The 27484-nt window shown below is 37.4% G+C and overlaps 2 protein-coding genes across 2 annotated transcripts; one reads left to right on the forward strand and one right to left on the reverse strand.

The window, feature by feature from the left end:
* Window positions 1-446: 446 nt before the first annotated feature.
* Window positions 447-5394, reverse strand: LOC149012511 (aluminum-activated malate transporter 9-like). Its single transcript, XM_089160062.1, has 7 exons — window positions 5273-5394; window positions 4565-4949; window positions 4240-4377; window positions 3861-4130; window positions 3631-3770; window positions 3375-3521; window positions 447-1743 (listed from the first exon to the last, which is right to left on the reverse strand). The coding sequence occupies exons 2-7, from the start codon at window positions 4926-4928 to the stop codon at window positions 1063-1065; spliced, it is 1740 nt and encodes a 579-aa protein (XP_089016188.1). The 5' UTR covers window positions 4929-4949; window positions 5273-5394; the 3' UTR covers window positions 447-1062.
* Window positions 5395-24151: 18757 nt separating this feature from the next.
* LOC149012512 (small ribosomal subunit protein cS23-like) lies at window positions 24152-25085 on the forward strand. The gene is made up of 2 exons (XM_089159233.1): window positions 24152-24475; window positions 24613-25085. The coding sequence occupies exons 1-2, from the start codon at window positions 24209-24211 to the stop codon at window positions 24892-24894; spliced, it is 549 nt and encodes a 182-aa protein (XP_089015359.1). The 5' UTR covers window positions 24152-24208; the 3' UTR covers window positions 24895-25085.
* The last annotated feature ends 2399 nt before the right edge of the window (window positions 25086-27484 follow it).

Consider the following 27484-nt stretch of genomic DNA (forward strand, 5'->3'; position numbering starts at 1 on the left):
TGTCACGTCCCAAATTTTAGGGCTGCAGTCTATCAAATGGCCATAGTTGTAAATTCATTATTTCTCCCATTTTCAATAGTATAAAACTGTTCCTGCTCCCAGAATTTATCTAACCTTCGCACCCCCAGAAAATTCTGCTTGACACCTAAATTTGGATTCTGTGGCTTACTCGTGGGGGGAATTTAGGCCAATTTGTTTGCCAAGAATCACTTATGGATACATGATAAACAGTGATAAGCATTGATATTGATGCACCATGCATGGAGTTCAGGTCACCTGTGGACACCAACAGGTGATCGTAGATATCAGAGCCAACCACAAGTCTCATTCTTTGTAAACATGAACCAGGAAAACACTTAATGCCTGTAAAAGGTATTTGAGATTTTGATGAAGAGAGGAGAGACTGGAACCCAAGAAAAAAAAAAAAATTTCTTTTAAAGCAAATAAACAGTTCCTTCAATTGGTTGGATTGGTAAAAGGTTAGGTACCCCTTGATGGTCCATGTATTATTATTACATTCTAATCTGACACTTAGCTTTGATGAATTTTGTAATACAATGCAGTCATCTGTATAATCAAAAGTCAAAAGAAATTGTAAATGAACTACTGATGCATATTGTTCTGTTTTCCTGCCCGGCAAGATGACTTCATTTATACAAGAACAGAACGTGGGGGAAGATGGCATCTTGATTTTTGTCCTGTTTGCTGGAGCCACCAAATCTTTCCATGTCCGTGAAAATCTATCAACCTCTGTGCCAAAATTGTTCCGTTTGTCCAAATCAGCAATGCCAATCACTTGCATAACCATCTTGTTAGTCTTCTTTGAAGACAATTATTTCTCTCTAGTTAATCACTGTTTGTCCAATAGTTCTTGCAAGCAATTATAACTGGCGAGGCTCCTTGTCCTCCCTTCTACTAAAACCAGCTGCAACAAATGAGTTTGAATTGGACCAATGACCAATCCGTGTGATTTCTTTTGAATTCAACTATAACCCTTTCCATAAATCCTAGTAGTGTGCTTCATTATGGCTTTCAGCTCTTGAATCAATAGATGTCCAAATCTCAATTCTTGAACCAGCAGCATTTAAACAATCTTCTCCAAAACCCAACCACCTCTGCTGCTGCAGGTTCCTCAGTGGGTTCCTTAAATTTTGCTTTCTCACAGAGTTCTTCATATGAGTCAACAAGATTTTGAAGCCTCGCAACAAATTCAATCAAGAGTGAAGCAAATGTTGCCAAAGACAAGGCACTTGCACTTTCATATGTTTTTGATTCTTCTTCAATAACACCATTAGGATTGAGGGAGAAACGTGAAGGAAATGTTTTGAACATACTGTCTGCACGACCAGGTGGCTGGGAGTTCACAACTGGTATACTATTTCGGACATCCCAGGTTTTTGACCATGGGACTGACCTAATATCCAGCACAGCTTCACTGAGGGACTTGGTCCCCAGAAACTTTCTCTCATCATTTAGATGGTTGAGAGCATCCTCGGGATTTTCCAAGTCAATAATTGGCCGTTTTCCGATTTCCCAACTCTCTGAGTCCACAAGAAGATATGACTTCTGATCTATCTTCTTCTGCAATTCTTCTGCTGCTTCATGTACACCTGCGAGTATATCTCCATCGCTCAACTTCTCCATTTTTTTGACTTTTTGACCTAGTTCACGCAACAATTTAGCACCTTCGGTACCTACTTTCAGAAGCTCCTTATGAAAGACTTTTCTTCGTTCTGGGGGTGCCTGCATGCATAAATTTTCGACATACAAGGTAGGATAACTCCAGTTAAGAAATCTCAAAGTTAATAAATTGCACCAGATGTATTCTATTAAATTCATTTGGATATAACTACTTATCGTTACTTCCTTCACTCAAATACAATTAGGTTTCAAGCAGTGCATATGTATCATAATGGGTTAACGAACCTGAAGACACTGAATAAATTCTAATAATCCTTCATCTTAATGCTGCAGATGTTGTCAAGAAACTAACACATCCACATGATATATCGCACCAACAGAAAATATCCACAAAATTTTGTATATCTGATATGCCTTTAAAACTTTTGATATGAGCTATGCAATATTACTATTTCTCAGGGACAAGACTTGTTTAAGGTTAGTCCTTAGAAATTCAAAGCAAAATCTATATTGGGTTGAAAATAAGAACTTATAAAAAATGTAAATAAAGGGGGAAATGGTGTACTTGTCGGTCAAAATCGACTACACCATAGTAATCAAGGTGGCAAGGCGACCATGGTGTTTGAGAAGGTACTAAAAAAAAAAAAAAAATAAGACACCAACAAGATGCCAAGGTGCCCAAGGTGATGCCTCAATAACTGTGCCTAAAACACTAACAATGCAACAAACCTGATCAAGTGTACTCTTCTAGCAAAGAAATCAACTCTGCACTTATCATGGGCACTACTGGGTAGGGCTGAACTGAGGGGTTTATCCTGCAAGGCCATAACTCTGCCTGATTCCTTATGACCCTTGCATAGCAACTCTAAATCCATAGGCCTCCCCTTCATTATCCTTTTGGATAAGGTGGTTAAAATAAAGAATGTAATGCAGAAATAGGAGTAGTCACCTTTTGAGGGTTCAAGGTTGATTGCTCTACGAATGAACCAATCATTTCAATGTGAATAAGCAACCATATCCAATTCTTTTAGTAGGAAAGCAGCAGAAAAATTTGTCATGTTAGTAGAGAATGAAATGCAGAAACATGGGAAGTCGCCTTATCTGAGTTTATGGATTGATTGCCCAACTAGAGTACCAAAGGTGGTTTTTTTGAGGCCCAGCTAAGGGTGGAGCAATTATATCCACTTCTCTTAATAGATAGGTAGCAAAAAGGGGAATAACTTCATAGAAGGTGATGTCACTGAGTCATATGACCAATTAAGAAAAAACAATAGAAAATATCTGCAATTATATGATGAATAAATGATGAAGTCATATGACAAACAAAGAACAAAGAATAGACACTATCTGCAGTCATATAATGAATAACTTTATAGTAGAAAAATCCAGCCTGATAGAACACTTGTGCTAAGTACACCTTTAGTGTAAGTAGAAAAAGTTTAAAGTCAAGTCTGTCCAAGTATTGAACTTAGTACCAATAAGTCTGCAGTTAAGAGAAATCAGTTCCCAGGAGATTGAGCTAACCACTTGACTGGTTAGTGATAACTAAAAAATGCCTAGTGTCTCTAATGAGTACAACAGAGACATGTCAGAGCAACAGACATTTATGACAAACATCCCCATGAAGGATTACATCATTTAACACACACACAAAGGCTTAGTCCTAAGGCGTGATACATGAGGTAAATCTATGTTCAATTTGAATAGCTTTACAAATAAGAAGGCATGCCCACCTGTATCTCTGAAAGTATACATCCATGCAAAGCCATGACCATGAATGCACAATACCTCAATGCACCGCTTAATTTGGCATAACTTTTCCAGGGATAGTTAAACATTTTATATCGACCATGTGGTGGCTCCCAGATGGCAAAACTTATCTGCAAAATAAAGAATAAGTTAAAATGATAATTTAATTCCTCATAGTCTCTCTCTTTTTCTTTTCCTTTGGGGGGGGGGGGGGGGGCTGAGTTGCAGCAAAAAGCATACCAGACTATCCTCTTGACTTGTAGATTCTACAGCTGACCTGTAGCCGCTGTACATTGGATCATCCCCCAAAGCTTGGTAGGTAAGAATTTTTGAAGGGACCCTATCATATTCAACACACTGCAGGTACGCATTAACAATACCTACGGACAAATTTGCAGATGTCAAATAATCAGAATACCTCTTCCCAACAAAGAAGGCAAATATAAGGATGGCATGAAACACAATCCTACCTTCCAAGGAAGTGGCAACGCCCATGAAATTTTTAGCCACCAAGTTATGCAGATCTTCTCCAGCCCAAATAGGGTAAATGCATACATTTACACCCAAACCAACAGCAGCGCCAAGGGCAATGAGCACGAAGCGAGATACTGCTGTCTCGAGAAATTGTCTTGTCCTATACCCAGATGTCATTATGAAACAATATGTCAACAAGAACACCCGGAATCCATATTCATACGGTTTCATCGTGGGGTACAGCTTTGCGAAAGATGTGATAAATCCTACTCAAACACAATACATGCCACAGCCATAAGGTTCAAAAAGAAAACCAGAGCACTTGTTATGAATGGGAAAGGAATATAAACGTATGTTACTACTAGTATTTCATACCTACTATAAAAATACTAATAATAATGAAAACCTCTTCCCACTCTCCAGTTAGAACAGACAGCTCTGCCATGGCCAGGGCAAGTCCTCCAGCAGACAGTGTCCCCAACCCACGATTAAACCCTTTACTAAAGGTTGCTCCTGCAGATATAAATAAGCACTTAACAACCTCAGAATGAATCTTCATTCAAAGAAAAACACAGGGTGATGATAGACAGGCAATTCATACTAAAACTTTTCCAAATAGCTATTTCTTTCTCAAACCGTGAAAGAAATTTGAACGCGAAACAATTCAAGGATAAATTATAGATTGTTAATTACTTGTTACCTATGCTGAACTCGAAGACAACAACAACAGTCATGAGAGCCCAAACGGAATAACGACTGAGACGCTGGAACGGTTCTTGTTTCAAGAATATAACAATGGATATTAGCACCAATGCTAGACTAATCTTTGCTGCGAATATGACCTTTCTAGGATCCGAAAGAGCAAACTGCCATGAGTTAACAAACACTTGTTGCAAATCCTTCCATGTGTTAACAATTGCTTCTACCGGTCGGCAGAAAAACCCACATCTGCTTTCTTCATCATCAGACTCTGACCCAATCAGTGAATAACCCTTTGAAAGAAGCAGTCTCTCCCTGCTCTTCTCTGCAAAAATATGCTTAAATGATCCCACCTTTGCCGCCATCTTGTCTTCACTTTATCTTCACTGCGAAGCACACAGGATCCACAAGGAAATATGAAAAATGAAATTGACACAAGACAACAATGATAGCCAAAACAAAGAACAAAGTATGAAAGAACCAAATAAAATTACATAGTTTTTATCTATAACAGGAAACCCATGAAGAAAAGAGAAAACCCAACAACCACAACAGTGAGGTTATTAAGAATGGTCAAAACAAATACAGAAACAGAATCAATATAATTCCAACCTAGTGTAATCCCAAATTTTGCCAAAGCAGAATAAATTGGAAAATCAAAAAAATGAACATATTCATTTCACCGCGCTGAAGCTATACGTGAGAATACCTTAGTTATTCAGAGATCCGCAAATCTTCATGAAGGAAAAATTAAACATGTTAGGAGCAGGCACAGACCGACAGAGACATATACAGTTCTCCTGGGGTCGTGGTTTTAAGAAGCAATTCGAAGAGAGCAGCAAGGAAAAGACAAATTTGATGCTTCAATGCGTGATTTATATTTTTATTATTTATTTAATATCGATCAATTTTTTCTGTTCTCAGTTCTTACTAAAAAATCAATTTTTTTCTGTGATTTTTTCTCTGCCTAGAAATTCGAAAAAGCAAATAAATGAGAATATTAAATGATGAAGTTATTCATTCTTATCTACCAAAAAGAAAAGAAAAGAAAATGATAAAGTTATGTTGACCTGCACAGCTGCACTGTCGAACTTTGTTATTAAGTTAGTTGTTCAAGTTTGACTTCAAATTTAGTCATCTTTATGGACGACCGGAAACCGTTTTATCTTTGAATGGCCGTTGGATTGAATATATTGAATAGGTGATGGATATGATTGCCTACTTCGCGAATCCTACTTGTTGTGAAATGATCCCCCACTACTGCTACCTCACTTGCATTGTAAGCTTGGTTAAAGAGGGCGGCAGCACGCATGTCTTTGGCTTTTAGTGGTGACCCACAAACTCGCATTAATTTTCATGGGAAATTGAAATCAAATCATGTCAGATTTTGAATGAATCAAGACTGTGGGACCCATGAACTGATAACTTCCTTTGCACAAGCTGGTGTGCTTTTCCACGAGTCCGGATCATCTCCCCGTCGTCGGGGAGCACCCCCATGACTTTTTGACCACAAAAACTAGTGAGGTCCATGGTGAAAAACACCTTTTAGAAAAAATAAAATTTTTTTTTCCACCAATGGGCCCCACTAGTTTTTGTGGTCAGGAAGCCATGGGCCCGATAGAGAGATGATCATGATTCCTTTTCCACCATGCATATTTAGAGTCTGGATCCTCACTCCGTCGGGGGAGCACAGACTGCTCCGATGGCTTCCCAACCACACAAACACGTGGGGCCCACAAGTGAAAATTTGAAGTTTTTTTTTTTTAAAAAAAAAAATTTGTTTCAAAAAGTGTTTTTCACTTGTGGGCCCCACGTGTTTGTGTGAGCTGCTCCCCTGACGGGGTGAGGATCCGGACTCGCATACCTATGTATAAAAATATTTTGTCAACGAAGAAAATTTGGTTCAACTTCCTAGCTGTGCATTAAACATTGTGCTATCTAACGGTCTAAATGGTCCGTTTTGCTTTCAACCACCTACGAGATGAACGGTCGAGATTGAAATTTCGATAAAGATTTTGATCTCAACCATTGGCAACAGGTACTACCCATTAAATACTCAAAATTCAAATCTGACTCAAGAATGTTAGGCCAATGAGACCCATAAAACCCACTACTAGTAGCCCAAGCTTACTATAATTTAATCATGAAATTAGTGATAATCCAATTGATAAGTCTAATTGACTCTTTTTATTTTATTTTATTTTATTTTTTTAATGGTGAAAAACCATTCAAAGGAAATTAGAAAATACAATTACATAATTCATACATATTGCAGTTTCCATTTGCCATAATAGCTAGCGTATTTGACTTTTCCAAGTTAATTATGTGACTAAAAGAGCTTCCAATGCGTGCTTTTCGACTTTGGACAATGGAATGAATCTTAGCCCCCACTTTTATGTGGTGAATCGGTGATCCTCATTTGTGTAAGGATGATTCAAGCTTATTTAGGTTACCAAAAAAAAGAGATTCAGGCTTGTTTAAGTTAGTTTATACACACTTTGACTAATCATAAAATGAAACTTGCCTACAATCTAGATTCTATTATACCGTAATGGCAATCAATGAAATGGAATTCACAAGGATATTTTCAATATAGAAAAACCCTGAAAGATGTTTATGAACATAAAGGGAATGTGAATTATTCTATTTAATTAGCTATCAGCATGGATAACACGAATGTTTCTGTCACCAGGTTGGTTTCTTCTCGAGCAACTACTCGGTTGAAGAGGGTCTTGACATTTCTTTTGTTTTATTTTAAAGAAGTGCAACACAAGGACTTATTTAAAGGCCGGTCATCCTTAATACAACAATTTATAAAAACATCACTAGAAACAAGGGTAATTTTGTTTGGCATCTATTGCCTAAGTCCTATTCCATATTCGATCTGCAAATTATATGATCAGCTAAACAATTTAGATCAAAATTTATCACCATATCCTATTAAGAACCATAGGGTCTACCGTAGATTTATTTCAATAAGTTATAAGTTCTGAAACAATTTTTTTTATTTTTTTATTTATTGTTTGGCCATTTTTTATGTTAGTCATGGTGACTAGGGTCCAAAGACCCAAGATGAATGGATGATTGAATCACTGATTTTCTTAGGGCCTGTTTGGTTACATGAATCCAGAGATTTCAAATCTCTGGATTCATGAATCTGAGAATTATACCCGTTTGGTTGTAAAAATCTCTAGATTCATGAAGTCTAGAGATTCACCTTTTTACACTAAAAACGTGAATCTATAGATTTATGGGTAAGGGATGAAATCCAGAGATTTCAAAAAAGCTTTACATTTACACATTTACAAAAATCACGTCGATCAAATAATTTTTTAGGATGAATCCACAGATTTCATTCCACAACCAAACACCTAATTTTATAAATTATAACTCTATAGATTTGAAATCTATAGATTTCAAATCTTTAGATATTTGAAATCTCCAGACTCATGTAACCAAACAGGCCCTTAGACTTTTTGCCTGTAAATAGATATTTAGAGGCGGTTAGTCAAATGTGCTAGAAGCACACCCCTTAATAATTTGAAGTTGCTATCATGTAATCTCTCTCATTAACACCTAATCACTAATACTTTTATGAGTTTATTAATAATTATTCGTTTTCATTGATGGGCATGATGGCTACTAAAATATTCAATAATGATGTGGAGTTGAAAGCTCAAGGTAAGGACTCATTTTTTTTCTTCCTTTATTTTTCAATGAGGTAGGAGAATATTTGCTATAACCAGATGTGACTCTTGTTGTAATATGGAGATAGCAATTTTTTTTCTTCCTTTTTACTCATAGTGACTAGCGGCCCACAGGCCCAGAGGAAGGGGCAGGGGAGACTGTCAAAATTTTTTTGATGAGAAAAAGAGAAAGATTTTGTCCTAAAGCTGCAAGTACAAATGTCAGTTTCCTCAATCCCTATTTATTCTCTCTTATCTTTTCTTCCTATTTATTCTCTTCTGTTTCTATAAACCAGTTAAAGGAAATATTTGAAAAAACATCTTATTAGGTATTCAAAAATCAAAATGTCATTCATAATTAAAAAGTAATTCTTCAATCCCTATTTATTCTCTTTTATATCCTCTCTCCTCTCTCTTCTTTTCTTCTTATTTATTCTCTTCCTTTTCTTTCTTTCTATTTATTCTCTTCGCTTTTTATAAGCGTGGGTTATGAAAATTTGGAAAAAAAATCTACTCCACAATTAGGTACTCTTTCTCTTTCTCAATTTATTTATTGTTTCTCTTTTTCTCCTTTTTTTTATTCTTTTTATTTGATTTTATATTCTATGTTTCTTTATTTCTTCTGCAATTTTTGTTATTTGATTTTGAATTGTGAATAAAATATCTATAGTGAGTAGGTAACTAATTGCCATTGGTTTGCATCTCTTACCTAAAAAAAAAATTTGTTTACATCTCCTACCAAAGAAAATATTGGCTTGCATCTAACTTTTTAGGGTTGAAGTCATGTGTATATATTTTTTCTATATTGTTGCTTTAATTTTACCTATATTTTGTCATATCATTATCAATATTTACCTTCTTTTTTTCAAATATGTGTGGGCCCCACAAAATATATGTGGGTCTATTCTTTAATATAATAAAATAATTTAGAGGTGGGACCTCAAATGAATATTCTAAGGGCCCACATAATATGTGTGACAAAAAAGCATTCTGGCTTTCGTTCTTCGGCCCCCTCAATCTTTCATCTTGGGTCCGCCTCTTCAGTTACCTCCACTTGGATCCGAAAGTCAAAGCAAACCCACAAAATTCATCTGAAAAAGAGGTTCCTTTCCACCCACCATGTGTGCTCTGCCTTTACTCAGTCCACAACAACCTCCATAAATAAAATAAAGCGAAATTAGGTTGTGAAGGCCTTAAATAAGGTGTCGAGGGCAAATTAGGGTTTTAAGGCAAGGTTTTCCAATTGACCGCTAGGGTGGGTGGTCACTTGATCAATCGACCACCAGGGTGGTAGGTTGCTTGGTCAATCGACCACTTTAAGCAACCACCCCTTGGTACTTTTCAATATATGGACGTTTGCACTCCCGGTTGATCCCTAGCTCTATTGTAACCTTAACCAACATGTGGAGGGGTCTTACTTTGTTCGTAGACATTTTCCAACTCTACCTTTCTCACACTGGATATCCATCTCCCCAATTCATCTGGGTTCTGGATGGATTTCCTTTTGATTCCCAGTAAGGCATGTTCTTTACCAACAATATCCAGATACATAGGCTATGGGGCCAAAACATGGCCTCAATCCGGATAGCCCACATCTTCTTTCGGCTAGAGCTTCGGGTACTTGGACCTGCAATTCAGGTTTCGGTTAGGAATACGGGGGCTATTACAAGAGGAGAGCCAAATGGTTTTATTGTGGGGTGGGGGAGGGAGGTCCAAATTTGTGTGAGACTCAATTTCGGGGGAGGGGGGGGATGAGGGGTGGGACCAGGACCCATTAGAGATGAAGGTGGATAGGGAGCCGTTTTTGGGGATGGGGGAAGCATAGACTCTATATAGGGACCAAAATGGTTGCAAAGGATGCAGAGGTGCCAAACGAGACTAAAGTGGAGGTCCCTAAGAGCGCTAGGGGGTGGAGAAGAGTTTCTTCTAGATGCATGAGGGATTAGAGGGGACAAAAGGGAATCCAAATGGAGTTATGCATATTTGAAGAGATTATCCAGTTGACCAAAGTATAATCATGCTAGGAAGCAAGTCTAGTGCCTTAAAAATTGCTTCATATGAAGATGCACCTTTCAAAACACCTGCCCTCTGTGCACAACCTTGATTAATGAAACAAAAAGCCCACTTTGTGTCACGACCCCAGTTGTCACAGGCTTGGTGGGGCCCTCATTATGGACATTTAACTAGGGCACGTGACAGTTCATTCCTTAAAATAAACCTGTTTTTAACTACTAAAACCAGACTAAACATTCTTTAGAACAAACAAACAACCTGTCTGATAATTTGACTCATACACATATGTACACAGTCTAAAGTCCTGTTATACTTACATTTGACCTTACAACAGTGTTTAGTAAAGTACATACAATCTCAAAGAAATATATACATTCACAGTTCATTCAAACTAACATTAGTTGCAACAAAAAGAAAATGTTCCCATCTTCAACTTTAAAGGTACTGTCAAGTAGCAGCACCCTTGCCCTTATCGCGTGTTTGAGGACCTGTCAACAATTTCAATAATGAGCTTTGCGGCCCAGTAAGCAACATAACAACCATGTAAGTAAGTCAGGCAGTTCATCATGCATCAATAATCATATAACATCATACATTCCAATTTTTTCCTTTCGTTTTCCTTTTCCATTATCCTTTTCCCTGCTCATTTTTCCTTTTCTTTTCTTTTTCCTTTTTCCTTTTTCTTTTACTTGCATTTCAGTTATCTGACATTATAGTCTTGAGCCTAGGCAAATCCAGAGGATGCACATATCTCTTCACCACCGAAGTGGCTTCGTCTCTTCACCACCGAAGTGGCTTCGTCTCTTCACCACCGAAGTGGCTTCAGTCTCTTCACCACCGAAGTGGCTCTCTTCACCTGGCTTGTCTCTTCACCACCGAAGTGGCTTCAGGCTCTCTTCACCACCGAAGTGGCTTCTGGGTCTCTTCACCACCGGGAGTGGGCCGTCTCACCAGCCCCACGTGGCTTCTCAGGCACAAGGCCTTGTACACACCTCATGGATTTCCATCAAGCATAGACTCAATCTTTTCACTTTTCGCGCCTTGCTTCATGCCTTCCCATTTGGGTACATAAGTACCAGGACTTTGTCGGGAGCACTAAGCCATTACATTTTATTCATTTTTCTTTTACACTTTTCATCTTCAATTCCAAGAGTTTGCATTACCATGCTCACGTCCCATTTCAATATACATTTTTCATTTCAATCATCATTTAGCATCATATGAGTAAAGTCTGGACACAACTCCATACAATTCAATCATTTAAACATGAGAGCATGATATCATTCAATCTCAAAAATCTGGGGGGGAGAGAACACGAATTGTCATGACATTCCATCATTTACATATGAAAACATGATAATTACATTTAACATGCATAAACATCCTTGCAAATTCATGATTAACAGCCCCGAGTTCAAACACACTATCCACATTCCATTTCAACCAATTCAATCTAATCATTGAACTGTCATCAAATTCCATGCATTTTGTTCAATACACAAATTGCATCATCGAATAAATAACATAGACTTTATGTTGCCATGTGCATGCTACATATCTATTAAAGAAAAACACCAACTTATCATACATAGGTTGGTCAATATTACTTACCTGTCCTGGTTCCATGTGTGTGTGATTTGACCCTGATTCTGATAAAACCGCTTCCCTCCGGTATTCCGAACATTCGGCTATTCTTTCGAAAGCGTAGGAACCAACGGTAGATTTTCCCCTTTTATTTTATTTTATTTTCTCTCTCCTACTTTCTCTCTCCTCCCCACAGTTTTCCTCTCTTCTTTCTTGTCTTCCTCTTCTCTCCCCACTCCTTCTCTCTCCTCTAGGCTTTCTCCTCTTTCCTTTTCTCTCTCTCTCTCTCTTCTCCACGTTCTCCCCTGTTCCTCAACTTCACCTCACACACAACTCACCTCTCCCAACTCTCTCTCCTCTCTTTAATTGCTTCTTCTCTCTCTCTTAATCTTTCTTCTTCTTCTATTTGTCTTCTCTCCCCACGTTCCACTTCTTCTCTCACCTGCTACACTCTTCTCTTCTTAACCTTGCTACACTCTGATTTCTGAAATTCCCAACCCTTCTCTTTTCTTCTGCAACTTCTCTTTCTCTTTCTATTCTACAGTCTTCCTCTTCTCTCTCTTCTCCTCTCCACTTCTCCCCACTCCTTCTCTCTCCTCTTCTATTCTCTTGCTTTTCTACTTCTTCTCCTCTGTGTTTTCTCCATTACGCAGCAATAATCCCTCTTCCCAATTTCTTAAGTCGGTCCTCTTCATGAGTCGGTCCTCTTGAGTCGGTTGGGTAAATAATATAATATATATAATATATATAATAAATATAATATATATATAATACATATATAAATATTAAATGGCTAATGGGCTTTATTATGGGCTTGTGGGCCCGCTGTAATATCTTATGCAGGGCCCACTTTCAGGTGCTAATATTCATACATCTAGGTCCAGAAATTTACGCTGATCATTTCTTCGCTTTCGGTTCAGTCTAATTCCACTGTTGTGGGACCCACAAACGATGTCTGACCTCGACCCAATATCAATTGGATCTAGCCTCATTTAAACTATCATTTAACTATACTCAAATCATTTAATTAAACCGTCAAATCAATTATCGAATCCGTTAATAATCTTAAAGACTGACACATTCACACACAATAATAACATAATAATATAAAAAGACACGGGGCATCACACTTTGAATCTAAATCCGAAGAGTCTTGATGACAAGAAGATTGCATGTATAAATGCCTTCGTTGAAAAGTAATTAACGGCCGATACAATTTTTGGAGATTGAATTTTCTTTTTAATTATTTCTATGTGGATTTTTCTTCTTCTTTTTGATAAGCATGTGGATTACAAGGACAATTTATTATAAACTTAGTATATAAAACTCAAATCACCAATAAAAAGCATGAGAAAAATATTACTAAGTTTTTTTAAGGTACAAATTGGGGTTAACTAAAGCAATGCCAAAACAAACTAACAAGCCGGTTGTCTTTTTGCTCGGAGGGTCTTTACAAAGTCATGAGGGGGATCCAGAAATTCTAGTGAAGGGCTTTCTAAGTAGTTGGCCTCTTCGCCATCCAATTGGCATCCACTAACTTTTCTATAAGTCCATCTAAAACCTTATATAAAATAAATAAATCAACATTTTTATTTTAAATATAGTAAGTTATAAAACAGGCAACAAAAAGTTTGTTTAGAGTTTTTATTTTATTTTATTTTTAATTCTAAAATCTTATTTGTGAATATTAGTATCCTAATCCTTTTATTTCGGTTATGCATATCAGACTTGTCACTTAGGTAGTGCAAACCATTTAAAAAAAAATTTGTTCTTGATGAAATGTCAAGCAAGTAAAAAACCAAAATCATCTTTTAATAATGCTTTTTGAGAGAATCCTTAAATAATAGGCAGATTGATGCATGGACCTAGCGACTAACTCTAGTGACACACTGGTGACCAATTTGCCATAGGAGTTATTCAATTTAGAGAAGAATCCTCACATGGGAGATTCTTCCAATCAACCCAGTTTCATAGCGGTGACGAGGGGGTTTTCGTCATTTCAAATTGGCGTATAAATCTTACAGCATTTGATGCATGTCATACATGTCTATCACCATGCATGAAAACTTCACTCTTTGACCGAGGATATTTTAATCAAAGCAGTGGCTTTTGCTCCACTTGTATATGTGTGCAATCTTATGAATCACAAGGTCCAACAATTTTGGTGTAAAAATGATCAAGGCAAAGGAATTCATTGGGTTAAATGGGAAACACTTTGTAAAGGCAAAAGAGAGGGAGGTTTGGGGTTCAGGGAAGTCCATTGTTTCAATAAGGCTCTTTTGGCAAAACAAAACCAGAGACTTTAACCAACCTGAACTCATTATGGGTCCAGGTAATGCATGCTAAATACATAAAGGACACTCTTTTCCATGAATGCCATATCCCAAGTAATTGTTCATGGGATTGAAGAAGTATACTGGCAGACAGGAAAATATTTAGACAAAATCTTGTTAGACAAGTGGGTAATGGTGCTACTGTGAATATATTTAGAGACCCATGGATTCCCTTTTTACCTTTACATCATATAAGCAATCCCTCTATGGGACATAGCCCAACTTGGGTGTATGATCTTATTGATTAGGACAATCATTTTTTTTAAAATTACCCTTACTTCTTACTTTATTTTTCCCAGGTGAGATTTTGGCTATACTCTCTATTCTTATCTTATCTCCCGATGCATCAGACTCTTAGATTTGAGATAAAGCTAAAGATGGTAAGTTCTTTGTGAAACCTACTTATCACCAATGTTTAACCATGGCGAATGATCAAGGTAATTTAGCATCTTCTTCATCTGTATCTGATTATTGGAAACAAATTTGGAAGATCCCCACTCTATCAAAGATTAAAAAAATTCCCTTGGAGATCTTTGCATGAGGCTATGACATTAGGGAATTCTCTATTCTTGCAAAATGTTTCCCTTACTCCTATTTGTCTAATTTGTGGCCATAATCAGGAGAATGTTTGTCATGCTTTGTTTTTCTGCCCCCATGCTCAAGAATGTTGGAAAGCATCCCCACTTTGCATAAATACTTCTGATTTTCTAGGGTCAAATTTATTTGATTGAATGGATTTTATCAAACTGAAATTCATGGGTTGTGACAATATTTCTTTGGTAAATCAGATGTACAGTGCTTTAGCTTGGTGTATTTGGAATACTAGGAACTCAACTCTATTTAGAGGGATTGAGATTTCTATCATCCAAGTCATGACTACATTTTCTTACTTATATGAAGATAATCAATCCCATATTACGGAATCTCAAAGGGTCGTGGGGATTTTTATCAAAGGCTAACTTATTCCATTCAACAGGAGCTTGGCCTTTTCCAAATCTTTGTTGATGGGTAATAGGATAGCTTGACACACAAATGAGGTAGATAATGCATCATGTGAGATTTCAATGGTGGTTTTGTGGTGGCTCAAAGCAAATTTGGACATAGTTCCTCGGCAACTCTAGTTGAACTTGAAGTTATTAGGGATGGTACTCTCATTGGGTCTTCCCTAGGGGCAGTTGATTTGCATATCCATTCGAATTGCTTACCAATGATTTTGGCTCTTCAACAACTCCAATCATCTTTAAATTGGATGAGCTTTAGTTTAGTGTTGGATATCTTGAGAGTTTGTTCTTTGCTTCATAGGATTTCTTTTAGTTATACTCCTAGGGTTGACAATGGGTTAGTTGACTTCATTGCTAGGGGTGCTCGTCGTTTCTCATTTAGAGAGATCTTGGTGGGGGGTTTACTACCTTTATTTATTGTGGACTCGTCCTTTTTATATAGGTCTCCGGACCTTCACTCTTTCATTTAATATAATTGCTTTTATGTTTTGGCAAAAAAAAAAAAAAAAAAGATTGAGGATATACTAATGTACTTGCACTTGGCCATTTATTTGGTGGAATAAAATAGGATAGACAAAAAGGGAAACTATTTCTAGCAAAATTCCAAAAGCATTTGCTTGGTTTTCTAGGGTGGAAGTTCACCCAAAAAAAGAAGAAGAAGCTTTTTAGAATGGGAGAATGATCATACAAGCTTCTTAATTTAAGAAAGCTTGTCTCTTAATGTGACACACTTTTTTGACCTAAAAAAGTCCCACAAAAGAGGAGTTTGAATCCCTTCTCTGCTGTGGGAGCACTATATGCTCCAGTGACCTTTAGTTTTTATTGCACATTTTATGTGGAGCTATGTTTAAGATACAATAAAAAATTTAAATATGGGATCCTCGGCCCCACTTAAAATACATGATAAAAAAGGCGCTGGAAGAGTACCCTAGTGGGGAGGTGATCTGAACTCCACAAAAAAGGGTGGGACTTTATGGAAAATATAAAACAAATTTATAGACCCCACATATTCTACTTTTGTTTCACATGGGACTCACTTTATTAACTATCGCACCCCTTTATCTCCTACAAACAAATAGTTGAGTAAATTAAATACATAGTTTGGATCCTCTACCTTGACAGGTAGAAGTTGGAATTTTCTATCTTCTAAATCTAACTTCAACTTTTAGATGTGATTGATGGGCATATGTCATTCATCTAGAGGGAAATGGATGGTCCATTTATGTCCTGATAAAATTTTGGTAGAAGTTTGTGCTCTCTTAGACTTCACCACACATTAGGAGGGAGCTAATTGGAGAGGCCACCTTTGATTTTTCTTGTCATAATTCAAAGGTAGGCCCCCTTTTATGTGGAGAGGTGTGAGGAGAGCATAGACTGTCAAAGTAGAGGATCCCAACCCTTAACCAAGACGTTCAAAATTAATTAGTTCTTTAACATTAATTTACATGATGCTTTTGAACATTCATATAATTGTATGTGTTTGTAGATTACCAAAAAAAAAAAAAAAAAAGAAAATTGTACATGTTTGCAGTGATATGTTAGCATTCAACTAAAATGATGTTCTTAGGGCATTTCATATGACTTTGAGTTTTGGAAAGGAAAGCGTAGGGTGTAATGAACTCAAAGTCCTTTTGCAAAATATAGAAGTTCAAAACCAATGGGATCCACTGGTTCTCATATGTAATTCACTTAAAATTAATTAACTTTTGTGGTGGTTGGATTGGAGCGGATCAAACAGTTGTGACTTTGTATGTTGTGGGTGGAGTGTGATCCAGAAGAGGCAATGGTTAGCATTCAAGAAACAAAAATACCATTGTTTCTAGAGTTTTTTACTGGTGCCTCACTTAAGTGGGAGTGAAACTTTGGTTTCCTCCCTAAAGTGGGAAAAATCACTAGTGATCCAAAGTCGAAAAACTAGGAAATTACACATTACCTCGATAACCCTGATTTTGTTAGTCAATTTAAACTTTGAACTTGAAAGGACTTTAATACCCTTAAAGAACGTGATATGACTATAATGCCCCCATCCCTCTCATTCACACTACCCCTCTCCTACCTACTTACCCAACCCTTAGGTGGGTAGAGGGATTCTCCCTTCACCCATCTTCTTCCTATTCCTCAACGAAAGCCACCACACCCCATCTCTCTGCATAAGACCACTGCCCCCACCTTTCCCCTCCCCCTATCATAAATCACCCACCATCAGAGATCTACCCGCAACAAACCCACCTTCATGAGATTGCAACATTACCAGCAATTTTTGAAAAGAATTCTTATTTTTGTCCAAAGTAGGGGAATAGCCCATGTACAGTAGAACACCCTAATGATTTTGCTCCTATTCTTGTTTTCGTGGTACCACTGAGAAGCAGTGCCATTGCAAAGAGACCAAGATAATCTATAGAAAGTGTAGTCTCCTAACTGGTCCGGCTTCCATACTTGGCTCTGTCGTGGCAACGTTGGCGGTCGCAAATTTCCTCTTCGTAAAAAACGTAGTCTCATTCAACCTCGGATTTTTCTATTCAGATGCTCCTCGTTGTTCTAGACAATCTCAACTTCATTTACAATGGTAATCTCTAATTGAATTTATATCCTATTTTGTTTATTGATTCTTCAATTGTGGGCTGCAATTATGGGTTTCTTTACAACTCCTTATTGCAATTTCTAGCATTCTTATGCTCAAGTTCCTTTTATTAATTAAGTTAGATGGTACTATTGTAAAATATCAATTAAGTACCAGAATCATTCTCACAGTCAAAACGTTTTCTAGGGCTTTCGATGGGACCTTGTATCTTCTAACTAACCTTATGAAAGCTTGTTGAGAACTTACAAAATCATTAACACAGTTGTAAAATATCAATTAGGTGCTAAAATCATTAGAACCTTATGTTACTCAGTGGTGTTTGTGGAGGAATTTGAAGAACACACTGTAGAGTTTCACACCGATGCTAGGCATTTCTGATGGTGGCTGATTTTTCTTGCCAGTAAATGCAGTAGCAGTGGCGGTAGCGGTGCAGATTTTCAATGGTGGGTGATTTTCGGCAGGGGTAAGGCTGGGGAGGTGGTCTTTGGAAGGAGAAGGGTGTGTGGTTGTTTTTGGTGGTGATAGGGGGTTTTCTGCAAGGTGTAGGATGAAGATGGATCCCTTCACCCACTTAAAGGTTGGGTAAGAGAGAGGCAGTGAGAGCAACAGGGGCATAAGTTCCTATTAGCCTCTTTGAGTTCATTAAAGTCATTTCAAGTTCAAATTTTAAATTGACTAACAGACACAGTAAGCAAGGCCAGTAAGGTTGTAGACGCCCAAACCTAGACTATGTTGGTGCAGTTTTAGATTTCGAATAGAAGGTAATACAATGAAGGACATGGCTTGATGGAAAGGGCACGAAAATCAAGGTTACCATGGGTAACGAGTGATTTTTTAATTTATTGAAAGCAGGTCACTAGTAATTTTTTCCACTAAAGGGGGAAAATCAGAGTTTTACCTCCACTTAAGTGGGCCACCAGATCAGAGTTTTACCTCCACTTAAGTGGGCCACCAGTAAAAAACTCTTGTTTCTAATATGTGGTTATATTTTGATGTTTTTTGGAATAAGCCTATGTGCTGAGTTTCATGGGAATTACTTTCTGATGCAGACCAGAACAATGCTGATGCAGAGAAACTGGGATACAAAAAAGAATCGGGCTAGAACAATGCTGCAAAATCAGAGAAACTGGGATACAAAAAAGTCTATAATAGTTTCAAGTTCTTCACTGGAAAATAGCTCGGCAAACAGGGTGAGGATGGCTGCCCTAAATCAGCCCCTAGGTGAACAATGAAGCTTCTAATGTGGAATAGTCAGGGGTGTGGTCAACCCCTGACTAAGCAATATTTGCATAAGATATGCAAATTGTCTAGACCCAGTTTGGTTTTGCTTCTTGAAACAAAACAGTCCAATACTGCAATGGAAAGATTATCTGCTTCTCTAGGCTATGCTGATAATTTCTTTTTGAATCCAATAGGACATTCTGGAGGTACAACCCTGCTTTGGAACGGTAATGTCTCTATTACTTTATTATCTGCTTCCGTTCATTTTGTTGATGTTATGGTTAATGTGATCTCTTTGGATTTAGAATTTAGAATTACTTTAGTATATGGGGATCCAAAATTAGAAGAAAGGAAAAGGAATTGGTTAGAACTTAGTCAATTAGGCAGAACTGTCAATACACCTTGGATAGTACTTGGAGATTTTAATGAACTTCAGAGTAATGATGAGAAATGGGGGGGGGGGGGAAACCAAAACCACAGAGACAAATGGATCTGTTTAGGGACTCAATTTCAATTTGTGGGCTTCATGAATTAAAGTGTACTGGGCCAAAGTTTTCTTGGTCCAATAAAAGAAGAGGGAAAGCTCTTGTAAAAGAAAATCTGGACAAAGTTTTTTGTAATTCACAAATGCTCAACTCTTGTGGGGGTATTCATGCACATAAAATGGCTATGGTTGGGTCTGATCACACCCCCATTGAGGTCACTTTAGTTAAATCTAAGAGGAAACCTATAAGATTCAGCTATGAAAACAAATGGGAAGAATATAGTGACCTTCAGGAACAGGTTCGAAAGGGCTGGGCAACAACCAACCAGGGATCTCCTGCTTTTATTCTACAACATAAAATATATCAATGCACCAAATCTCTCAGAGAATGGAGCAAATCAAATGTTACTGTGGCTTCACAGGAAATTAAGAGATTGCAACAGAATTTAGAGGAAATTCAACAACTTGACCCGTCCGAACAACAAGCCTCAGGCTGAATTTGAAATTACAACTAAATTAGTGGGTCAACTTAGGGAGGAAGAAAAATATTGGCATCAAAGGTCTCGAATTAAATGGCTTAAAGAAGGGGATAAAAATACTGCTTTCTTTCACTCAATCACAAATCAAAGAAGACAAAGAAATGCCATATATAAACTTCGAGATCAGAATGGGCAATGGTTGAATTCTGAGCAGGAAATATCTAATGAAATATTTGGGTATTTTTCCACTCTTTTTCAATCATCTCAACCCACTTCTCAATCACTTTTATCTTGTGTTCAACCATGCATCACAAGGTATGAAAATGAAATGTTATGTAAGCCATTTTCCCGAGATGAAATAAAATTTGCTCTATTTCAAATGAAAGGTAGTAAAGCTCCAGGGATAGATGGTCTTCCCGCAAGGTTCTATCAAAAACATTGGGAGATAATTGGGGAGGATTTGATTAATGGAATTCAATATTTTTTTAATAGGGGATATATGCTTCGAAGTCTGAATAGAACTGTTATATCCCTTATCCCAAAAAAGAAAAATCCACAAGAAGTGAGTCACCTAAGACCGATCAGTTTGTGTACAATTCCTTACAAAGTTATTGCAAAGTGTTTGGCAAACCGACTAAAGCCCCTTTTAAAATCCCTGATAAGTGAAACTCAGAGTGCCTTTGTTCCTGGTAGATCTATTTCGGACAATATATATCTTGCTCATGAGTGTCTTCATTATATGAAAAACTCAGGATCAAAAGTGGGTTATATGGCTCGAAATTAGATCTCTGTAAAGCGTATGATAAAATGGAGTGGGGTTTTGTTAAAGATTTTTTAAGAAGTTTAGGCTTTGAGGAAAAATGGGTTAATTGGATATTTCAATGTATATCCACGGTGACATATCAAATCAAAATCAATGGCCAATTAACTCACATGCTCACTCCTTCTAGAGGTCTTAGACAAGGTTGCCCCTTGAGCCCCTACATTTTCATTCTTTGTCCTGATGTGTTATCAAAACGGCTCTCTTTTTCAACTGGGATCCCTAGGCTCCCAGGTATTAGGGTGGCTAGATCCGCCCCAGAAATAAATCATTTGTTCTTTGCAGATGATTGTATGCTTTTCACACATGCAAAAATTGAAAATGTACAGCTCATTAAACAAATTCTGAAAGAATATGAAGAAGCATCTGGACAACACATAAACCAATCTAAATCTTCAATTCTCTTCAGTAAAGGGGTTTCTGATCAGAAAAAGAGTCAGATTGCTCAATTCCTCAACATTAAGGAAGTCACCTCTCATGGAGTATACTTAGGACTTCCCTCAAGTATTGGGAAGTCTAAATCCCAAGTATTTTCTTTTCTATATGAGAGATTGAAATCAAAACTAGAAGGCTGGAAGGAAAAATTACTTTCACAAGCGGGAAAAGAAATTTTAATTAAAGCAGTAGCAAATGCTATTCCCACTTACACAATGTCAAATTTCCTCCTACCAAAAGACATGAGCAATAATTTATCTAGGCAAATTCGAGACTTTTGGTGGAAAAACAAAGGAAGTTCAGGCATAAACTGGATAAACTGGGAAACTCTGTGCCGTTCAAAGAATCATGGAGGAATGGGCTTTCGTGATCTCCATTCTTTCAATAAAGCTTTATTGGCCAAACAGGGATGGAGATTACTAACCCAACCAAATACATTATGGGCAAGAACTATGAGGGCCAAATACTTTAAGGATTCTACTTTCCTTGAAGCCCAGATTCCAAAAAAAGCCTCTTGGGGTTGGAAAAGCATCATAGCAGGAAGGGATGTCTTAAAAAGGGGACTTCTAAGGAGCATTGGAAATGGTTTATCAACGAGGATTTATAGTGATCCTTGGATTCCACTCGTGAATTCCCATTACCCGGTGCAAACTCCACATTTACCTGGACCATTACTTGTCAATGAACTGATTGATTGGTCCAAAAGAAGTTGGAAAATTAATCTTTTAGATTCACTATTTAGTCAAGAGGAAAAGAAAGCTATATTAACAATCCCAATTATGACACAGGAAAAAGAGGACCATTGGGTGTGGGTTTTTTCAAAAAATGGTGAATTTCAAGTTAAAACAGCATATCATTGTATTCAAAATACCACCCCTGATATGGGTCTTTCCAACTATTCAATTTCAAGAATAAACTGGGGTAGAATTTGGAAAATTAAAACATTACCCAAGATTAAAACATTCATGTGGAAAGCTGCACATGAGGGAATAGCTACCCAACAAGCTTTATTTGAAAGAAATAGTAGCTTGACGCCAATATGCTTGTTATGCACATCCCAGGTTGAAAGTGTAATGCATGTTTTATTTCATTGTGACCATGCAAAAGCTTGCTGGAGGGCTTCCCCGCTACGGATTGATACATCAGAATTTGTGGGAAATAGTATGCATGATTGGTTAGATTTTTTGGACTACAAATTCCATGGATGTAATCAACGTGATATTGTTTTTACTATTTGCATTATTTTATGTTGGGTGATATGGAATGACCGAAATGAAATGTTATTTCATGGGAAAAATCATTCTCTTACCCGTTCTATTAATTGGATGTACAGATTATTAAATGAAATTCTGTGGCTTCAGGAAAATGTAAGCAGCCAAGAGTCGGTTGTGGTGCAGCCCCTATTTTCAGGTTATGCAAACGATTTGGATGAAGACGATAGTCCTGTTCGGTCCAGCTTCAAAGTTTTTACGGATGCATCGTGGGATCGACTCTCTCAAATGGCTGGGAGAAGTTGCATTATATGGAGCCCTGCAGGCCAGTTTATTTGGGCAAAAGCATCTTTTTGTTTTGGTTTTTCAGCAACTGTGATGGAGCTTGAAGCTATTAGGGATGCTGTTTTTGCAACTCTTGATTTGCAGATATCGCAGGTTATCTTTCACTCTGATTGCCTTCCAGCCATTAAGGCCTTAAATGGCCAAACTCAGTATTTAGACTGGGTTAGTTGTGGGCTGGTTCAAGAAATTAAAAGGCTGTCAGGTTGCTTTGATTTTGTCCGTTTTGTTTTTGTGAATCGATCTAGAAATCATCATGCTGATTTTCTTGCCAAAGGGGCTAGGGCTCTTCAGTTAAGTAGAGTTTGGAATGATTTGCCTCCTATGTGTATTGTTAATCCTTCTGTTATCTCCTCTAGATTTAATCTAGAGGCATTTCAATGAATGTCTATTTGGCCAAAAAAAAAAAAAAAGAGGGGGGGGGGGGGGGTGTGTTTGGGGGGGGGGGGGGGGGGGGGGGGGGGGGTTTTTTTTTTTTTTTTTTTTTTTTTTGTGTTTTTGTTTTTTTTTTGGGGGGGGGGGGGGGGGGGGGGGGGGGGGGGGGGGGGGGGGGGTTTTTCAATTAGCTCCCATGATTGAGGAAATACCCAACACATAACAAATAATTATGACTAGATCTGAACTTTTTTCTTTCAATATTTTGCTTTATACTAACTTACTAGTATTATGGGTTGGGGCTGCTACATTTACCATTACTGAGGAATTCTTTTTTAAGTAAATGGAAAATTTATTGAACAGAAGAGCTTGGACTAAAGAAAAACACACAAGATCAAAACTTATTGTTACACTTACAAATATTATAAATAAATTGTCAAATTCTTCGTTAGGAGAAGAATTATTAATCTATTTAATCAACTCCATGCATTTGGATTCCATCTATATATCTTGGATCTCACATCTACGGGCTTGAAGAAGCCTGTTCTAGATAGTTGGCTTCAACAGTAAAACTAGATTCACAATTTATTCCTCTCGGAAAAGCTATTATAGGTTTGCAATCTGAATAACGAACAATGCAACTCAATGCTGATGCTTTGGCCTTTGGTGGTCTGTCCTCTGATTTTAGGTGTGTGTGGCCTGTGAGCTCTCTCTAGCTCCTAGACTTATTGTCCCGGGAGCTAGGCTTATGTAATTGCCCTTCTTCTTTATAAAGTGGAGTTTACCAAAAAAAAAAAAAAAAAAAAAAACCCTAACCTTCCCTCTAGAAGGCATTGGTCATTGCTAATGAACTAACCTTTGGTGATTTCTTTGTTAGAATTTAGGACTAGATTCATTTCTTAACCAATTGGGTTGATCGGTTCTTGAGGAGATGGTTTCGGTCCGGTCCAGAATTGACCCCCTCGTTCGATCCAAGTTGGGTGATACACTACAGCGTACCGGCTTTTCCCTTTTATCAGCTTATCCGAACTCACACGCATGACTTCTTCTCGCACTTAAAAACACTCTCTTTTAGCAGAAATGTTATCCATGGCGATTCAACCAGGTGTTAATGGGTCTTTCACTCGCTCCTGCGTCCCTCCTCCGAAGCTGGGCTTCAATAATTTCAAGCCAAAAGTCTTATCCTTAAATCAAACTACGTTTGCCGAGTTCAAATCGAAATCTTATAGAAAAGGGTTAAGAATTTCTGCTTCAGCAGCTGCAACTGAAGCAGTTGAAGAGGAAGCATCTTCTGTGGATTCAGATTCTCAATCTCCAGAAGATTCAGACCCAGTTAAAGAAAAAGAGGTTCTACCTCTTTCTCTCTCTCTCGGTGTGCCAATTATACGCATTTTTCTTTTACTTATTGCTTTGCTTTACTTTGTTCAATCTATTTCAGTATTTGGTTTGTGTTGAGTTTCTCTGTGTTCTCTAAATGCGTGCAGAAGCTTGGAGTGGTTGTTAAACCACTGGAGAAACCCAGGCTTGTATTGAAGTTTATTTGGCTTGAGAAGAACATTGGTTTGGCACTTGACCAGAAGATACCAGGTCACGGCACCATTCCATTAAGTCCTTACTATTTTTGGCCGAGGAAGGACGCATGGGAAGAACTTAAGACCTTACTAGAGAGTAAGCCATGGATATCACAGAAAAGAATGATTATCCTTCTTAATCAGGCAACTGACATCATCAATTTGTGGCAACAGAGTGGTGGCAATTTGTCTTAACTTGTTAATTTTGAAAGGGCCAAAATAATAATTAAAATGTTGTCTGTAGTTGTGTCTTAAGTTATTTGATCCACTGCATAGATTTGGCTATCTTATATTGTTGAATCTATGGTACTCTAGTTCTTTGTGCTGCTTGTATTTCTTTTCATTTAATTTTAATGAAATCTCAATTTTTTTTCTCTTGTTTCTATGAACTTACTAATATCTGTTTGGCATGACAATTACAAGATAAGTTTTTTTAAGAGTTGAATTGGGTTATACTTTGTCTTAGCAACGGTGTCATACTGTGTAAGTCTATCTATTCTGAAAGTTGTGTTACATTTTGCTAGATTCTAGTCATATTTCATATCTTTGTTACTCCATTAGCATCAAGTAATGGTCATGTAGAGCAGCTAGGCCATAGAAATCTGTCTCAACTGTAGAATTGGAAGTTTTGGTGTGGCTGATGTCCATATTTTGCTATTTGGGTTGTTTGTCTAACTAGTTTTTCCCGAAAGACAAAAATAAATGGTTCAATCTTCTGGATGTACAATAGTTGAAGCACCCAATTTACCTTTATGATGATATAATGAAATAGTGTTAGCAATAAGTTATCCATCTTTTCCTAGGTGCAGATTGAAGAAGATATAGTGAGCATTTTGGTTTGATTGAATCGGCTTTAGAATCTAGAGGTTGAATCTGTTAGGGCAGCTGCGTTGTAATGTTTTTTCAAAATTTGACTTAGTTCAGCTTGATAGGAAGATTAGTCTGGGCTTTTGAGTTAAAATGGACTAAATTTGCCCGCTTTCCTTTCGCAGTTGGATCATTACTTAAGAATCTCTGGAAGGTACAGCCCTTTGATTGATTCATGTTTCTTTGTAGGGCTTCACAACTATTGAAGAGAGTTTGACAGTGGTGATATTCTGGTTCTTCAAACATTAATAATTAGTGGATTTGAAAGAACAATCACCTAATTACTTTGACATGTTCTCACTTCTAAATAATGTTAGGAAGATTAATAAACTACTACCGAAAATTTGTACGTGATAGCTCCAACACCTATATGTGTACTGTGTTCTGTACCTCTAATTATTCAAAAAGCATCGATGTAGTGCAAACCCTGAATTGGCAGATCCAGTAAGAAACCAGCTTGTGATGAGTCGCTGGTAAGTTGTGACCCAGATTCAAGAGAAATCAAATATCTCAAGAAAGACATTCTAATTACATTCAATTGCTGGTTGAAATCTGGTCCTAAGGATACGTGATCCTGTCAATCTTAGTCTGGATCTGATGGACAGTCAAAGCTTTCAGGTAATATTACTGGGATTAGCTAGTTTAAGTTCTGCACTTCTGCAAAATTACAAGAAACACTAAAGTTCTAATCAGAATACAATTAAGTGCTTGTAAAGTTGAACAAATAAGTAGGAGAAACCAGAATTATAATAGCACAAACAGAATCATACACTGAAGTTTTTAGAAAGCAGACTTGAAGTAGAGGTTCTTAAGTCAATAGCTGAAACAGATAATGCTGAGTACTCAGTTACATAATCTGAACTTGAATTCAAGAGAACAGTCCAGAAAACTTTGAAGAGGTTGACATCAAGTAGGAAAGTAGAAATTCGACTAGAAGAAGGTTTGGAAACAAAACCTGAAACCATAACCTAGGGCTAGAATTCAGAAGCAGGAACTGAGGAAGAATAAGGCAATATAACAAAAAACAGAATGATGCTTGATGATAGTAAACAAAATTAAAAAAATAGAGAGAAATAAGCATGCATAGGAGAGATCTGGCATATCTAAGTGATTGAGAAAGATGAATAGAAAGCAAAAGGAAGATACAAACAAGAATCCATGTTATCTGTAGGGCTGGAATCTCATTAGTACCGCAAGATGAAATCCTACAAAGGTTCACCATTGAATCTCACAGAAACACTCTTGATTTTACAAGAGTTAATACACCTGTTACCATGGATACAAGCCCAAATCCACAGACCAAAACAAAGCATAATTGATGTAGGTGAAAAATGAAAAAAAAAAGGCCAAAACACTATTAATCTGAATAGTGTCACAGCCCATATTTTCCTGGGTGGGTATATTCCCAGAAGACTTTGTTGGGATCTACATGCCAAGTTTGACTACTGTCTACTTGCTAACTCTGCAGCCTTAGTAGTTTGCATGATTATTAGTTTCTAATTCTGTTAGTCTTCAGACTTCAATTGGGATCTCATTTGGGCTTTGGTGATCTGCCTGCTTTCATCTTTCTTAAGGCTTCATTGAGTTCTGCCACACTAACCTTCCACCATATTGACAAAGTTTTGTGTGACAAAGAATGAAGATGAGGATGTTAAGATGGATGTGTGGTATAACAGGAAAGGACAAAGTACTCAATGACAGTATAAGAGCATACTTGGAGCCCCAATTAATGACAAGCTCCCAGAGAGTTGTTTAAGATAGTATGGTAATACACACCAGTGAGGAGTGATGTGATCCCCATTGAATGGCTAAAAGAGCTGAGGAGTAAAGGCAAACCTAAAATGACTATGTGTGAAGTGGTGAGGAATGACATGAATTGTCTAGGTCCTGTACCAAGCATGACCTTGGATAGAGCCTA

Source organism: Hakea prostrata, chromosome 6 (genome assembly GCF_041222555.1).
Source record: "Hakea prostrata isolate BN-2017 chromosome 6, UWA_Hpros_2, whole genome shotgun sequence".
Taxonomy (NCBI): Eukaryota; Viridiplantae; Streptophyta; class Magnoliopsida; order Proteales; family Proteaceae; genus Hakea; species Hakea prostrata.

What these genes read in the sequence shown, in the direction of transcription:
- LOC149012511 (XM_089160062.1), bottom strand. Translation starts at nt 4,928, where the DNA reads ATGGCGGCAAAGGTGGGATCATTTAAGCATATTTTTGCAGAGAAGAGC. An exon ending in TATTAGTATTTTTATAGTAG is followed by an intron (nt 4,131 to 4,239) that starts GTATGAAATACT and finishes GTGTTTGAGTAG; the next exon opens with GATTTATCACATCTTTCGCA. An exon ending in GTATACTTTCAGAGATACAG is followed by an intron (nt 1,744 to 3,374) that starts GTGGGCATGCCT and finishes TTATGCATGCAG; the next exon opens with GCACCCCCAGAACGAAGAAA.
- LOC149012512 (XM_089159233.1), top strand. Translation starts at nt 24,209, where the DNA reads ATGTTATCCATGGCGATTCAACCAGGTGTTAATGGGTCTTTCACTCGC. An exon ending in ACCCAGTTAAAGAAAAAGAG is followed by an intron (nt 24,476 to 24,612) that starts GTTCTACCTCTT and finishes AAATGCGTGCAG; the next exon opens with AAGCTTGGAGTGGTTGTTAA.